The 17,406-nt window shown below is 32.2% G+C and overlaps 1 protein-coding gene across 1 annotated transcript; it reads right to left on the bottom strand.

Annotated features, from left to right (window-relative positions):
* Window positions 1-1,377: 1,377 nt before the first annotated feature.
* LOC103570343 (uncharacterized) lies at window positions 1,378-17,156 on the bottom strand. The gene is made up of 10 exons (XM_008548053.1): window positions 17,071-17,156; window positions 10,987-11,095; window positions 8,044-8,097; window positions 7,741-7,800; window positions 5,787-5,910; window positions 5,480-5,610; window positions 2,664-3,048; window positions 2,457-2,589; window positions 2,065-2,389; window positions 1,378-1,814 (listed from the first exon to the last, which is right to left on the bottom strand). The coding sequence occupies exons 1-10, from the start codon at window positions 17,122-17,124 to the stop codon at window positions 1,378-1,380; spliced, it is 1,812 nt and encodes a 603-aa protein (XP_008546275.1). The 5' UTR covers window positions 17,125-17,156.
* Window positions 17,157-17,406: the final 250 nt, after the last annotated feature.

Genomic DNA, 17,406 nt, shown 5'->3' with positions numbered 1-17,406 from the left:
AAACACAGTATTGTAGTTAAGTCGTATAAAATTGTGCAGTGATTGTAAAATTTATCTTTTATTTATTTAAATTGTACAAAGTGTCTATGGTGTAGTTAATTTTTGAGTGTCCAGTGCTAGTGTGGTGTTGCGGATGGCTGATGCTGACAACGTCCAAGTTCCTGAGCAAAATCATCTGGCATCGTCTGGTGGGAAATAGCAGTTAAGTGACGTTTTTTAGCTGGAATACACTTGGAGCAATTTGATTCAAATCTCTAAGTGTATTAGGACACCCTTCTGCATATTATTTCTCCACCAAGGTTTGTTCAAACACTCAAGTGTTTTTTTTTTAAATATTTTTCTATCATATTCTGCCGCCATTTTATTTTGACTTAAAATTTTTAATTTTTTTTAAATTTCTAATAGATTATTTTTCAAATATTTGAATTTACCGCACAAGTAATAAGAATAATTAATAAATCATTGATACCTATAAATTTTAATAAAATTACCAAATTTTAATTTTGAAATTTCGCGCCAAGTTGGCGCTAATGCGCGTCACTGTGTTCGACGTTCAAATTTTTGCTAAGTGGGGGCGCGGTCAATGAATCGCAAAATCGATTGTTGAGTATCAACTGACGGTTCGATAGCGGCAGTCAGTATCTCGACAATGGCAATAGTAGTCCAGCGTCTTTACGTTTGAATTAAAACACAGTATTGCAGCTAAGTCGTGTAAAATTGTGCAGTGATTGTTAAATTTATCGTTTATTAATTTAAATTGTGCAAAGTATCTGTGGTGCAGTTAAGTGTTCAGTGCTAGTGCAAAGTGTCAAGTGTTTAGTTCGAGTGTAAAGTGTTGCGAATTGCTGATGCTGATAATTTTCAAGTTCCTGAGAAAAATCATCTGACATCGTCTGGTGGGAAATAGCAGTTAAGTGACGTTTGTTTAGCTGCAATACACTTGGAGCAATTTAATTCAAATCTCCAAGTGTATTAGGACACCCTTCTGCATATTATTTCTCTGCCAAGGTTTGTTCAAATACTCAAGTGTTTTTTTTTTTAATATTTTGAATATTTTTCTGTCATTGCCGCCATTTTATTTTGACACGATTTTTAATTTATCTCCAATTTTTAATAATTTATTTTTCAATTATTTAAATTTACCGCGCAAGTAATAGTAATAATTAATAAATTAATTACTTTGGTATTCGAAAATGTCCTAACTTTAGCTATCGCTGTATGACAACGCTTAGCTAGAGCTAGAGCTAGAGCAATTTTTAAATGCACCCAATATTTAACAGCGGCCATTTTCTGTCAAAAAATTAGTTAATTTAAAATATAAACATTAATGAGGAGTACAGCATTTTTTGTCAAGAGATCCATGTTTTTATTTTGTTTTTAACATACACAACTGTCAACACTCAAACAATTATAAGCCTGTTCAATTTTTGAACTAGTAGATGTTGCCTCTAAAATATTAGAGTTTTCAGAATTTGATATAGAATTAGATAACTGGCTGCGCATTTGCGATGATTCAAATTCTAACGATGACTCTTTTGCTTTCGTTGGTCGCTCTTCGTCGGCGTAACCATTACGTGTTGAATTGATCGACTCCTGAGTTCTAATATCGATTGGTAATTCTTGTGACAGGCGACCGTAGTTCAAAATAGAGTCAGTATACGATGGAGGTGAATGATGATGGTGATGGTAATGGTGATGGAGGTGATTATTATATTGATGTGTGTGATATGTATGATAGCGAGGTGGTGGTGTTTTGAAACCATCGTTCGTTCCTAAGTATTGATGTAAATGATGCAAACTCGACGGTCCATACACTAGAATAGAAATGAAATAATATTAATTTTTATAATTTGAATATAATATTTTTCTTATCACTTGCAATCAGTGCTGATTTCAGGCCAATGCAATTTACTGAGCAGAAACTGATCCGTTTCTTCTCTAGAGAAGAAACCCATTAGCTTCTGTCTGCTAATTAATTTTTTTCATACTGATTACAATTCAGGAAAAATTCGTATTGTTCCTCAACTTCAGCTACTGTATTTTGATAAAAATATTTATACGTACTGGTTGTATTTGAATACATAGCAAGCACAGCTTCTCCATACCCTTCTGATGAAGGTTTTGTAGAATCCGAAGCATTAGTATTCGTCCCAATTTTAGCAATACTATTTCTCACTACCGAGCCTGAAGACTCAGTCGTTGGATTGGTAGCTCCAACACCATACGCCATATTGAATAAAGCCTCTGGATCACAGACAAATTTATAGACATATCTTTCACCAGCAACTTTTTGCATTATTCCTTTTTCATAGTAGTATCTTAATGATCTGCTGAGTTTGTCATAATTCATTGCTGGACGATTTTTTTGTATTCCCCAACGCCGTGCTACCTGTTGACAAATAATTTTAAATTCTTTTGTAATAGAAGTTAGAAAAAATATGAAAATACTCGCTTACCTCTTCTGGCTCGATTAATTTAAATTCCATGCCACGACCGGTCCATGTGATACATGGAGAATTAGCAGGGTCATCTAGTAGTGTAACCAAAAACTGCCAAAGCTGGAGTGAGCCTCTTCTTTGTTGTTGGTATCTGCATAAATTTGATAATTACAGAATTTAGTTTTTTTTCAACATGAGCATTCTCGTATATTCAAGATTATGTACCCAACAGACAACTCAGGCCATGATGAAAACCCTGTTGAAGACGATGGTCTCCTGATATACTCGGAATTCCATGTTGAACTTTTCTTTTGGTAAACAGACTGTCGCTCCCATGGTGAAGTTTTTATTTCAGACTGTATTCCTAGTTTAGTCCAAGTTGGACTCGAACTACGTCTAGGATAAACATTTGTAGTGCAAGATGAGGACCAAGTATCGTGACGTGATGGAAAGGTTGATTCTACTGTAGATTGGTTGGATTGAGTTGTTAGCCATTGTGATGTTATTGATGATGCACTTGCTGGCCTATTCAATGTTGGAGAATCTTGGGGTTCCCTTGTTATTAGATGATTAGTATACTGTTGCCGTCTTTGGTAGATTAAGTTTCGCGCTAAAATTATAAATCACATAGAGTCATGTAGGGTATGTGTACTCAGTGGGCAAGTGTGCGCAAACCCATGCATTTCAGTCTGAAATAAATGGGTCTGCGCAAACTTACCCCACATAACTTTATACTTCACGAAAGACTTTGGGCTTCTCATTTCACCTCAGAAATGATGTCTCGGACAAAAAATTTCAGCAAAAACTTGTCATGAAAAAATATATCCATGAGCAAGAGAAGGATGAAAATACTTTTCTCTTTGTCTTGCTCATGGAAATATTTTTTCATGACATGTTTTTGCTGATGTATTTTGAATTAGATGTAAAGAGGGCTCATCTTACTTTTGCAATGTAAAGGATGATCAGGGGTAAGAAAGAAAGACAATATCATATATCTGTCAAAATATCAGTTAGTTAACTCTTATTTCATTGAGTCATATGAATTTAATATCAAAATTTCTAAAACAAAATGACCAATTAATATGATTGCGAATATTTTTGGTTATATTATTAAACATACTATTCATTTTCTCAATCCATAGCTTTTTGCTTTCATTGCTTTTCACAAAATGTCGAAGTTGCAACGATAGTGGCTCCGACCGCTGACTTATATTTCAGTTCATCTCTCATTACTTCCCCATTCTTAATTATTTATTTTGATGGCTTGAAAAATGTTATATCAACTGATTGAGTTCATTGTCGTAAATAACATTTGGTTATTCGTCTGTATTAAAGAAGATTAAAAGGGTTGCTATTTACTCGTACCCTCCGACAAGACTTTTGAATAATTAACTGAAGGATTTACATTCCCAGTAGTCTATATATTTATGTATTACTCTACCCGTTGACTTTTTTGTCTTTGACCTCAAGTTCAAATTCCAAGAAAATTCAAAACTCTAGAACTGATTCAATGAAAATACAAACAAGTACACACACGTGGAATTCAAATATCACCTGGAAAATAGAATAGATTTCTAGGACTTCTAATCAGCTATTTTTTATGAAAACCCAGTTTTCAAAAATTTGTCTGAAAATGCAAACCCGATTTTTTGAAAATTTTCTGAAAATGAAAGGAATTCAAAGTATAAAGAAATTACTTAATAATGCCCGCGAAAATTTAATTATGAAATGAGACAAAATGCTCAGATGCCATCTAAAAATCCATCATATAAATATGTCAAGAAATTACTTGATATTCAGGGCTTACGCTGATTTTTTCACGGTAGTCGCGGTTGGAAGATAAAGGGTGAGAGAAACCAATGGTACGAAAAGAAAAGAGAAAAATGCGAGTCACGACCTACTGAAAATTGCATGAATTCAAATTGATTTTCAATTTTTTTATATATATTTTTTTCCAATCGATTCGTTTTCATACAACCAGTATTTATTGATCTTTATTCGTTTTAATATTTGTCCATGTACGGTTTATTTTGTTTATAATTTTTTTTACCGTTAATTTTCCCATGAGATTTAATACAAGTTCAAGTTGTGTATTGTATCGATAACATAACATATCTCGGAAGTACTCTATACCCTATTATCAACGTAAACTGCGAGTGAATAATTGAGTTGGCTTAATGGCAAGGGAGAATTACGTTGAGAGAGAACTCTGTATAATCCCCAGGTGACTACAAAGTAGCTCATTTATTTAAGCTAAAGCTGTGCAGATAGTTATGGTAGAAATATGTTTATTTTCATTTAAAATTAAACTGTTAAAATAAAAAAATCCATTTTTAAGAATTTTTTTTATGTACCCGAAGATCGAACGTTTTTCGAGCGACGGAATTGAATTCATACATACACTGGGAGATATAATTTACAGAATTTTTTGGTCATCCTATCGAGATGTTAATAGAAATTGATGATATGGACGTAAATAATAGCATATAGAGTCATGCACGTGGGTCATTCCATTATCGAAATCTCGCATCCTTATTTGACCATTTACTTCATTATATCTATCACGCTTTGGATGCTTCCCTTCTGTCAAGAGACTTTGTCACAACTCACAGTTCGAATAGAGACCTCAAGAGGGTGCATAAAAGTTCAATCCGTTTTGACATTAGTATCTGAGTTACAATAATTTATTATAGACTAACTATCATTCTTCTCTTATTTGATGTTTTTTTGACCTCTGTTTTTATGCATTCGTTCTGACATATATACACGTATGACATTCAAAAAAATTTGCTATTTTTAACTGCTCGCTAAGAAAATTGAAAATTTTCAGAAAAAGGGAAGTTATTGGTTTCGGTTCGATTTTCGAAAATCAAGTTCTCGTGGCTGGCCCACAGGGTCAACCGATAGACGGATTTTTTTCAATTGGAAATTTTGAGGCTGATGTTTTCCAGATTTATTTTCTCTCTCAATGAAGTAAAATCGAAAATAAGATATCCTTCTCCATACTTATACTACTTGAATTATGCGATAATTATATTTACCAGTTAAATTATCTTGTGAACCAGGGGATGAAAGGTTAGTAAGTGATGTTGGTTCGATGTAATCACGATCCGACGGCTCTTCCTTAACTGATATACAATCACTCCTCTCATTTCTTCCAGGACTTGGTTTTCTGTATCAATTATAACAAGGATATAAAAATGAATAATCTACTGTCAACCTGCACAATTTTTGTGTACATGGTTGATTTTGCTCACTTTTGTTCAAAAACTTATTTGAGTCTTACAAAAATGAAATTAACCAACCTAATATTCTAGACTAAATATTTAAAAAAAAAATCATTTTTACCCAAAACATAAATCAGAAGTCGCAGGACTGAGGTCCAAAAAATTCAGTCCATTTTCATTATATTGCTGATTATAATCATTTCTATTTTTCTGGCAATTAAGTGAAGATTCTTGCTTAACCCCATCTGAAAACATATAAAATCAGTTGACTTTAATTCAAAACAAAAAGTTAGAGTTTAAAGGTCTCAAAACAAATATGACAGTTTTGAAATTTCGTGAACTCGGAAATATCGGATTTTTGAAATTAGACCGCGAAATAGAGCGTTTTCAGATTTTTGTAATGAACACATCATAAACTAATTTTTTAAGTGTTTTATTTTTATTTGTTTAGACCTAAAATAAATTGACAAATCAAAGTAACAGTAACATCAAAAATACAATGAAGCTCTAAGTTCAGACATAAGGACGCGTGTCATGACGGAAGTTGAGATGCATCGTTGCAACGGCACGTGGGTACGTAATGGCCGTAGGGGTATCACAAGTTATAGGTGAGGGTTACAGAGTGGGGAAAAAGATTTTGGTAGTAAAATAGGGACGACTATGTGAAGACTACAAAAGAAGGGAAAGCTAGAGAAGGGATGAGGTCAAAATAATGTTATAAATCAAGTGATGTATTCATTTTTCATGGGAATAATTTTTTACAAATAAAAAAATTATTGCTTAAAACAAAATGATTTGCATAAAGAATATAATGAAAGTTATAATAAAAACATGTGGTGTATACTTTAGTATATAGTACGATAGGACTAGATATTGGATAAAAGCAAACAATAAACATACCCCGGAGGGTTTGATATAATTTGTTGGCAGAGTTGTAATTAAAATTCAGGCAATCAAATGAGAAATTTTAAATAATATTGCTTACAGTATATAGAAAATTGTTGATTTAAAATAACGAAATTAATACAGAGGAAAATATTAAAACACTCACATATGAAACTCATGTTCGATCAGATATAAAAAAAGTACTGTCTCATCTTGCATAGTTAGACATGATTGTATGGGACGAACAATCATTAGAGTAAATATACCGAAAATAAAAATGACTATATAAATATATGATGAATTGGTTTTTTGATAATTTTATCATACTTTTAGATACTAAATGTTCATTTCATGGTGAAACAGATAATAGGGAAAAAACGTTCTTCTTGTTTTTTCGTGGGATAGTTCGCTCATTTTAAAAGAGCCCTAATTATTGTTGTCTACTACTGTTGAATGCGTATTAAAAACTATGAATTTATTGATTAATGTAACGAAATTGATGATCGGTTACACGAGAAATTATTGCTGTTTGAAATGCTATGGTGTCATAGTAAAGCCGGACCATGTTAGCCACCTGACGGAAATTGAAATAAACAAATGGAAAAATTACTATGCAATGGTTACCCTTGCTACAGGGGCCGTTTTTTAACCTATTTCGAGTATTCACGAGTTATGATATCTCTATTTTCTTTCTAGATGACACCCATGTAAAATGACATTTTTTTAAAAATTATTAATTAGTTTTATCTGGGAAACAATAAACACCTTATCTTATTTTTTTTATCTCGTAAGTCGAAGCTGCGATTGGTAAATTATAAAAGCAAATTATTTTCCTGAGAATAAAAGCGCAAAGTGCTGATGCTTGTAATCTCAGAACGATAATGTAATCCATATTCGATCAAAAACGTTTTTTATGCATCGAAAACAAATTTAAAAATAATAAGAAGATCAAATAAAAATAAAACGTGATTGATGCCTTGAGCGAGCTTTTTATTTTAAGAAAATTGTATTTTATTTACATCTTGTAGACTTAAATGAGAATCTTAAAGTGTAATTATAAGCAGATGAGCTATAGGCGACGGTTCCATACCCATTTTTATGTAATTTTTACATTTAACGAAGAAGATTTTTTGAAAAATATTTTTTATAATTTGAAATGTTTCAATATTTTTTAGTGTTTTCTTAATTACCTGATATATGATGAAACTCAGAAACGTATTGATCACTATCTTCAGTCTCACAACTACTTCCTGTGAAAATTAAACAGAATAATATGAATTCTCTAATAATCAATGTTGTTTATAATTATTATCATGATGGATATGAACCAACATACTAGACTATTAAGCTTTTAGCAGCTGCTAGTGAAGCTAAAAATGGCTTTGCCTCAAAGTGATAGCAAAAAGTTTCTATAACACTCAGATTACGAAACACTAAATGTTTTTGTTGTCTATATTATTTGATTTTTATCAAAATTTAATCAGAGAACTTACCATCTTGAAGCCACGATTCTTGTCTATATTCTGGACTGGAATATCCACTGGATGCTAAAATATATGAATTTTTTAGACAAGAGTATTTTTGGGACTTTTCGGGGTTTTTTGGACTGGAGGACATTGCAATGAACAGTAAACGTCAATATTGTGTTGAGTTATTCCCGACAGATAAAAAGTTACGGGCCACTCTTCATAGACAGACATCCTTATTCATCCTCATTTATCTTCATATGGGTCTGTACTCAAATAATAAATTATTCCTAGGACTTTTTAGGCTTTTCCTACTAGAGGACATCATAATGAACAAAAAACATTTATGTTGTGATGGGTTATTCCCAACAGGAGCAAAGTTACGGGCCACTTCTTATAATATTGCATAGACAGTGTCATCTGCCCGCATCTGCCCATATCTGCCCGACGTCAATTACTCAAAAATAAATTATTCCTAGAACTTTCTATGGCTTTTCCTACTAGAGGGCATCATAATGAACAAAAAACGTTCATGTTGTGATGGGTTATTCCCAACAGGAGCAAAGTTACGGGCTACTCTTTATAGAAAACTATCTCCACCCATGTCCACCCATCTCCACCAACGCTTATATGAGTCTCAACTGCAAAAATAAATTATTCCTAGGACTTTTTAGGCTTTTCCTACTAGAGGACATCATAATGAACAAAAAACGTTAATATTGTGATGGGTTATTCCCAATAGATGAAAAGTTACAGGCAACTTTCCATAAGAAGACATGGACATTTTCTACAAAATACTATTATAGTTCAACTTTATCAACCCGCACGAAAAAATATCTATCCTGGCAAAATGTTACATATTTAGCTTATATCTTTAGTATTGTCGTATGTATGCTTTTTTACCGGGATATATTCTCGGATATATCTTTTTCCGTGTGGGAACCCAATATTTCAAAATCCATTTGGTTTTAGTTAATGTTAATTCTTACAATTCAGCCTGAATTTGAAAGAAAATACAAGTATATTCCGGAAAAATATCGACTCGATAGGGTCCTAGAATTCGCTATGGGTGTCCACTCATCGATAACTTCATTGTCTTTTTTTCTTTATAGTCTTAGTATTAATGTACAGATATATTCCTCGTCCACTTCGAAAGAATGAATCGATGAACAATAAATTATTACAGTTTATTGGTTTTGAGTATAATGTCATTATGACAAAACAAAATTTTGCTTTATGGGTATAAATTCATTTCGAACACGTTCTAATTTTGATTTCATTAAAAAAAAAAAAAAAAAAAAAAAAAAAAAAAAAAAATATATATATATATATATATAAAGAAGCATATATTAACCGTATTCTATAATACTGTATGATTTAAATTCCTTAAGTATCCAAAACTGGTCCTAGAGTTCCCAAAAACGGTACCTCTACTCTATACCAATGCATTTTTTGCACACATGTATATTATATATGTGACATATATACTTCTTTATGCAAGCCATGTTGTGCCGCAAGATCAATATAAGTAGAAAGTTACTCAGAAGACAACTTATTGTACTGTTCTCTAGTCCTATAGACTTTTTTCAGCTATTTTGATTGATAATTGCAAGAAAAAGCCCTACTATATAGCAAAACGACCCCAACCGCATAATTAGGGAGAGCCGTTAGGTCAGGGGATTAGAACTGGGTGAGATTGAAAGCTATGAAAGAACTGTATCTAAAAGACATCGATTTTACATAAATAAGATTTATAGATAATATTGTAAGCTAATGAAATTATGCTTATGAAAATTCTTATCAGACTTTTCCAAGAGTTAATTTACAAAATTTTACAAGGGAACATTATTATTTTTCCCGTTTTTCCAACCGTTAATTGCAAAACTTGCATAGTAATTGTTACTATTTAAAAAACATGAAATTCTGAAGCTTAGATTACTCGATTCTTAAGATTTTTATATTTTTTCTTTGAAATAATATTGAGGAATCGTCTTTGGCAAAGTAGAAGTGTGAGGTAATACAATTACTACCGAGAAATTGCGGCATTATAGGTAGTGATTGAGTTTCATATTGAGGGGTTTCAAAACTTGTGACTGATGCTTCTCGCATTTATTTTTTTTTTTTTTTATTTCTTATCGCATTCATTCACAATTTTTTTCTCCGCTCTCGCAGCATGCAAAATACCAGACAGAAACTGTCAATCAATGTTCAAAAAAATATTTTTATCCTAATTCTTTCTTTGTATCCCCTTATTTGACTGTATTGTCACGATATTTCTTATATATTTTACGGGTGTATTTTTTCATGAATTTTCCCGAGCTCGAAATTCGCGACCGTAAGTCATATTACATAAAAATTTCGAAAAATTTAACACTACTAATTCGTTTTCCATTTTTCCACTTCTACCCTATTTAAGCTATTTTCTGTTGGATACATTAAACTATTGTTTAGTATTGAATTAGTAATTTTATTACATCATTGGAAATTTTTGTCTTTTCTTAAGACAATCTGAGGATTTTGTTTTATGAACATTTGAAAAATAACATTTTCAACACGATTCATCAATGTACTAAGATGTATCAACGGAGTTTGCTGCCTGTAAGTGACAGTTTTCCTTCAAGGGGATAGTAAAATGTTCCTGCCCTCTCTATCGTGTAATCACGTAGTTATAGTGTACAACGAGCAATGGATTCATCTTTCGTTCAATGTATAAGTTTTATCATCCACAAAGCTTGATGTTTAGATGACAGTAGAAATTGAAAGACTACCCTCAAAGTACGAAATTGCTATAAATATGAGTACAGATTGCAAGTTGTATGTTATCCCATGTCATATTTTTCATCTTATGAATATATGTCAAAGACAACATCAAAAACACTTACTTTTCTTATCTAAGATATTTACTATTAATTCTATAGTTTTTTATAGTTATGGTGAACACTATACTTATTGATTATAATTGATATTTACCGTGATGATTTTTATCGCTTGGTGTACTCTCATTGGTTGTGTATGTATTACAGTAATTGATATTTAACAATCCATGAACTGAATCGGGTAATTTTGTGAATCCATCAGTCTGAAAAATAATTTATTTATGTAATATAAATAATGATAGAAATATTATAACGATAAAGAAAAATATCTAGAAAAAGATTGATTATATACACTGTGGTATTTTGTCCGATAACTACTGCATTGAGGGTCAAATGAGGAGCAAAATATACAGACAATTTTAACCTCATTTGTCCCTACGCATAACCTTACCAAATTTGATTGAGGTTAAAATGGAGGCCAAAATTTTGAATCGGGAACCTCAAAACTTTGAATTGTTTAAATTCAAAAATACTCTTTTCGAAACTCGTATTTTCAAGATATTCGAGCTTTCAATGAAAATGAGAAAAACGGTGTAATTAATCGGTCAAGTAGATGTTAAGCAGAATTTATTCTAGTACAGGGAGAAAAAAATATCGTGATTGGAATGATCTAATGGATAGTGATTAGTGTATCGTAAAGACAGCGATCCGTAGACAGTTACCGTCGCGATCCATTCTAACCCCATTCACGATCCGAATCGCTGTCATAAGTATTATACATATCAATAATCTCACGTTTTAGGTTAGCATTCGATAACATTAAAAATTTCGCTCACCTCGAACGCGAAGCGCGCAGGTGGTACTTTATTGTCGCTATTTTTTTTAAATATTAGTGACTTCTATTGCAGTGACGCAACGGAAATATATTTATATATTTGTAGAATTTAATATGTTCGTCATATATTGTAATTTCCGACGACGAATTCGATCTTGGGAAAAATATTTGAACTATTTGATTTTATTTAAATGTAAGTTCTTCTACCCATGATTTATTGTCGTTGCGCATGAAATATTTAATGGTGATAATTAAATATGAGATTTAATAGAATCGATAATGAATAGATATATCTGATCATCTATATTGAAGGAAGTAAATTGGTTTGGCAGATAGAGGATGAGTCGAATAACTGATAAACGAGAGGGAAATCGAGAAAAATATCGAGGTACAGACATTGGAAGATATGAGATATAAATGTGAGCTGGAGATAGAGAGAAACAGAAAGACTTCCGGTAAACGATTGGTAGGTTTCCTCCTTGCGGAGCAATCTTGTGGTAAACCTGATTACCGGTTTCTGTGAATCTTCGGTTATTAGCGCAGAGACTAAGCGCCAAGTACTATTTTTGAATTTAAATATATATATGAAGAGAGAGAGACAGAAAGTATATATTTTGGAGTGAAGAAGAAATACTTTTAAGAATCAATAAAATTTTAATTATCATTATTTAGGGATAAAATGTAAATTTGTACACCTCAAGCGCGAACTATAAATGAAAAACTCTGATATTTTATTATACATTTTTTTGTCTTTTTTGGTGACTTTCCCTTTTCTACTGAGTATACTTACCGTAGCATCGGCACGACAGTAAAAAAAGTCGTATAGCAGAAGAGTCGATAAAAAAAATCTGGAAAAAATTTAGCCTGCGGGCTAGCCTTAAAACTTCTGGTTGTTTCCGAGCTGATTGGGTACGAAATTTTGTTATTTACACGTTTTCAAGCTCAAAGACATTTTTTCATGTTGAACTAAAAAAAAACCCAATTGAAGAAATCGGAATTCATTAAAATCTGAGCAATTTTTGAATTTTCTGACAATGACTTTTGAGGAAACAAATGGAATGACACCAAAACCAAACAAATTTTCCTTCGAACCCTCAATGGGTAATTAATTTTATTTCTTAATTTTGAACAAAAAAATAATCGTAAAATCTAACCCCTAATTTTTAATAAGAAACGATTAAATAAAAGAAAAATTAAATAAATGAATTTTTTTGACATGTAGATTATAGAGATAAAAAGAAGAGATATTTTAAAATTGAAAATGAGGACTAATAACAGAAGTTATTAACTTCCCGTTATTAATTTGCAGACGTTAATATCCGGCCGCTATTTTAATTATACGTCTATCATTAATAATTCCACAACTCACTCTAATTCCAACGCGTTTCAAATTTCTTATTTTACTTTCTTTCTTTTACAAATGTCGGATTTTGATAATCCATTCAGAACTTATTCAATTTCATTATAAATTATCTATCGCATATCTTATTTTTCACAATATTCATTACAAAAACTACTCAGAAAAATCTGTACACAGAATGAAATGAAAACAAAAATTTTCTTATCACCAGAAGAAATTTCTTGGCTTGATAAAATTTCTGTTTTCAATTCATAATGACAAAAATTTTCTGTGTCAAGAAATCATTTTTACTGGGTACCCTTAGTCACATTAATAATTATTGTAGTCATATGATACACATCACTTAAACGGTTGACACAACGCAAGTATTGCGTAGTGAATAAAAGAGCTAATGACTCGTAATAAAAAAGCACAAACATCGTCGCGTGTCGACGTTTCAGGGAATAATTTTCCCAGAAGCCAGAAGACCCGTCTATATTTCTCTCCATTGGTTTTCAGCCTCATCATCGCAATTTTCATTGTTGTACAAAGTTATTGACTTGGATGACTTACTACTCAAATGTGTGTTGCCCATGTCTGCATACATGTTGATTAAAAACACACGACTTTTTTTTACTGACTTGCGTATCCATGTGGGGTATAATAATGTAAAGGTCATGTGTAGTCAAAGTCAGTACTTACGGTTATGGCTTTCGGATTCGGGTGTTTGGAGTCGCGTGCGATGAAATTGATGCTCCATTCGTAAAGGGGACGCCCCGTCACTTCAATGCACAAACTAAGGGAATATAGGGATTCTATATACTATACAATACAGTGAATACTCTGTTGTATATTTATATGATCTGAACTAGGGGAAGTAAAAAATTACATACAAGCTACTATATAAGGAGAAAGGGTGATCTTTAGACTGTTAATCGTGCACTTTGCTATGGTTTTACAGTAAAGTCATTCGCCGTCGAATGAAAAACAAATTTTTGTAGGCTTATGAATGTACTTGATATAGTTATACAACGAAGTACATCTTACAGAAATATTCATGATTTAAGCTATTCAATACAATATTGGTTTCTATGCAGTTTTTGACCCATTTGAGTAATAATCTGAAAACGATAAGATCGTAATCGAGAGTAGAGTACACCTAAACCTCATGTTTCAAGTTTGAAAGAATATATTGTATGGCAACCTGGGTTGTGTCAGCCGAGTCGAAATTACAGCCTTCATTTCACACTATTTTTGAGTTTTGCCCCTCATTTCATTTTCGAAACTAAGTGAACCTCTTCTTACCCTCAATGAAGTTTATTGACTCTCATTTCATACAGATAAGATCTTAACCTTAAGAGGAGCAAAGATTGTATGTAATGTCATCCTCAATTGGCCTGGCACAACCTCACTAAAGTTGATTATTTGAGGTCAAAGGTGAGGGCGAAAATTTCGACCCGGGTTCTTTCTTTGGAGAGTTTATCAACGAATTATGGTAATCGAATTGTTCACCCAGATATTTGTGAACGAAGTTGCACCATTTTTTTGCAGAGTGAATTTCTGAACATGCTATTATTAGCAAATAATTATTACATTTTTGACACATATTATCTTACTCAATTAGTTGGTAATGAAGTACGATGTCAAGTACTTTAAGAGCTTGATTTCGAGTGGCAGCATATGCTTGTTGTTGAAGTATCAATTAAGTATTACTGACTACCAAGGGATTAGTGTGGGAATCGAATGATTTTTATTATCTAGAGATAAATCAAATGTTTGTATTCAATACTAAAGATGTATCACATCTATAAAACTGTTATAAACCCGGGGTGATTTTCGAGTATGAGTTTTTATTATAGGATGAGACAAACTTATTTCAAATACGAAAGATACAAAAGAGAAAAAGAAAATGACAAGGGGGTCAGAGAAGAGGGTCGATTGGCATAGTCGATGTTGGCACCCTCTGTGTGGTCTCGGGGATGCTCATAATCGTGGAGGGGTGACAATTAGGTGTTTAGAGGATACAGAAGGGATAGTGGATCCCATGGGACAACTGGTGGTCGCGTGTCGTGTCGTAGCACTCGACGTGCCAACACCGATAACAATATCAACTATTATATATACTAAAGGAACGTATCCTGTACTAGTATATATGCTCTTGTCAATTTTAGTGTTCTATATTCTTAGTGATCATCACAAGGTTTTGAAGAATAGATTTATTTAAATCAAAGGAACAAAACATAATATACGATGCTTTTTTTTTATTCGAGCAAACAAAATTTAAATGTTTAGATAGAGAAAAATCTAAAAAGCTATTATCAAGTTTTTATGAGAACCTAAATTTATAATTTCAGTATTTTTTTTAAAGACTATAAGTAACTTATTCTCCTTTATTTTATGGTTCAATAGGATAGAAACCAATTATCTGAATTGATTTGTCACTTTTTCGTTTGAACTGAAGAAAATACGAAAGAAACAATCGGATGAAACAAACAAAAGTTTTTGTTTTCTTACAATCCCTCTGTTGTTGTATTGTCTTCTTACACCCTAATGCAAGTGTTCAAGAGCATTCATCGAGAAGAACATATATATGGGTGATCAAAAAAACCGACGAATTTTTTTTTCAATCTTCTATGAAAGTTTTGCAGTTTTACGCACTTCTACAACACTCTCTCTCTCTCTCTCTCTCTCTTTCTCTAAAAATCACCTTGATTAGACGCTTTTTAGAGGTTGCTCAATACTTTTGATAATCTAGAAAATATTGAGAATCGAATTTCCCTTATTGTCAATTATTCACCTTGAACGCAAAGCGGACAATAGTTTATTCCATAGAAAATACATGGTCTCCTTAAAATTTAACGTCAAAAAACGAAGTGTTAAAGACTGCTTTTTCTGATTAGAATCAAACGTTTTCGAATGATCTTTAAGTATTAATATTAAGGTTTCACATTATTTTGACTATCAGCTAATATGTCGAAGTCTAAATAATTGTCGAAGTTTTATTCTCATTTGATTGCTGCCCTATCAATCAGAATCGCATTCGTTTACTATAAACTTTAGAATAATCATCAGTTCAGTCAATCAGTTCCGTTCGAGGTTATTAATCTATAACTGTCTCGTTTTAATTCGAAGTTTCGATGTAGTCAATTATGAAAAATAGTGCGTGGCCGAGAATGAATTGATGATACATGATTTTAGACTTCGAGTAATGATTCTGGCCCCAACTACCCTCATATGAAATCGTATCATTTTATCCCTAGTTCTTATTTTTAACTGTCCCGTCGGAAAATATGCATATATAAGCAACGTTCCCACTAAATTTTGGGTTTGTAAATCTCGTTATTGAAAAACGGGGTTTTTCATCGTTGGCCTACCTGCGACCCTCCGCGGAGTTAATTTTAGGCACACTACCAGTAATGAAAGATGGTTGCAAGTGTAAAGAACATTTTTTTGAAAATCAATGTCGGTCTTATATATAGTTAACCCCCCTCCTTTAGTCTGCTAAAAGATTAAAAGTCTTAGTTTTTAGGTTTAATTTGCTCTGCAATGTTTTATGATAGTAATTTTTCCTATTAATAATTTTTTGGATGCTTCACTTCTTGTTTGAAGGTTGGTCGACGGCATAATAAAAATTGGCAGGTTTCGAGCCAACATTTTTTTCCATGTAAAGCCGGACCATGTTGGCCACCTGATGGAAATGGAAATAAACATACTGTAAAGATTGCTATGGCCATAGTAAAATTTACATCGATTTTATTACAAATTACTGTAACCATTGAAAATTTTATTATGGCAAAATTTTGGTATGTATTTATTTTAATTTCCGTTAGGTGGCCAGCATGGTCCAACTTCACTATGACACCATAGCATTTCAAAGAAGAATAATTTTTTCGTGTATTGTGAATATTATCAAGATGATAACCGAGTGTAAGTACGTGTTTAAATTACTTAACATTAAGCTTGATTTTTGTCTGTTAGTAATCGTGATATTTTCATATTTTATTTATTAAATAATAACCGATCAAAAAATAGTGAAGTGGAAATCAAAAGTCTAATATATTTACCATTCTCACTAAATCCATGGTTACAGGAACTTCTTGATCAGACAAGCTCATCATCTTGAAAGCTTTTCACTATTTTAAAATTTTTGACAGTCTACACGTCCACGCACACCATTCAACAATAACTTAAATTATATTAACAATAAAATATTCGAAAATATTGAAACTACTTTGATTGGTCTGTTTCTTATTTTTTTTCTCTTTTTCAACAGAATCGAGAGCTTTTCGGCTTGCGAGTGACTCGATCTGTAGTGACGATGAGGTAGAGCGATATTTTTTCGACAGCATCAAAAATTTCTAAGGGGTGGTTTTCATTCGCACTTTAGGGGGTTGTAAACG

Source organism: Microplitis demolitor, chromosome 4 (genome assembly GCF_026212275.2).
Source record: "Microplitis demolitor isolate Queensland-Clemson2020A chromosome 4, iyMicDemo2.1a, whole genome shotgun sequence".
NCBI lineage: Eukaryota > Metazoa > Arthropoda > Insecta > Hymenoptera > Braconidae > Microplitis > Microplitis demolitor.
This window is presented reverse-complemented; position numbering and strand designations above follow the sequence as displayed.

What these genes read in the sequence shown, in the direction of transcription:
- LOC103570343 (XM_008548053.1), bottom strand. Translation starts at nt 17,124, where the DNA reads ATGATGAGCTTGTCTGATCAAGAAGTTCCTGTAACCATGGATTTAGTG. An exon ending in CCATGGATTTAGTGAGAATG is followed by an intron (nt 11,096 to 17,070) that starts GTAAATATATTA and finishes ATTATTTTTCAG; the next exon opens with ACTGATGGATTCACAAAATT. An exon ending in AGAATCGTGGCTTCAAGATG is followed by an intron (nt 7,801 to 8,043) that starts GTAAGTTCTCTG and finishes TAATTTTCACAG; the next exon opens with GAAGTAGTTGTGAGACTGAA.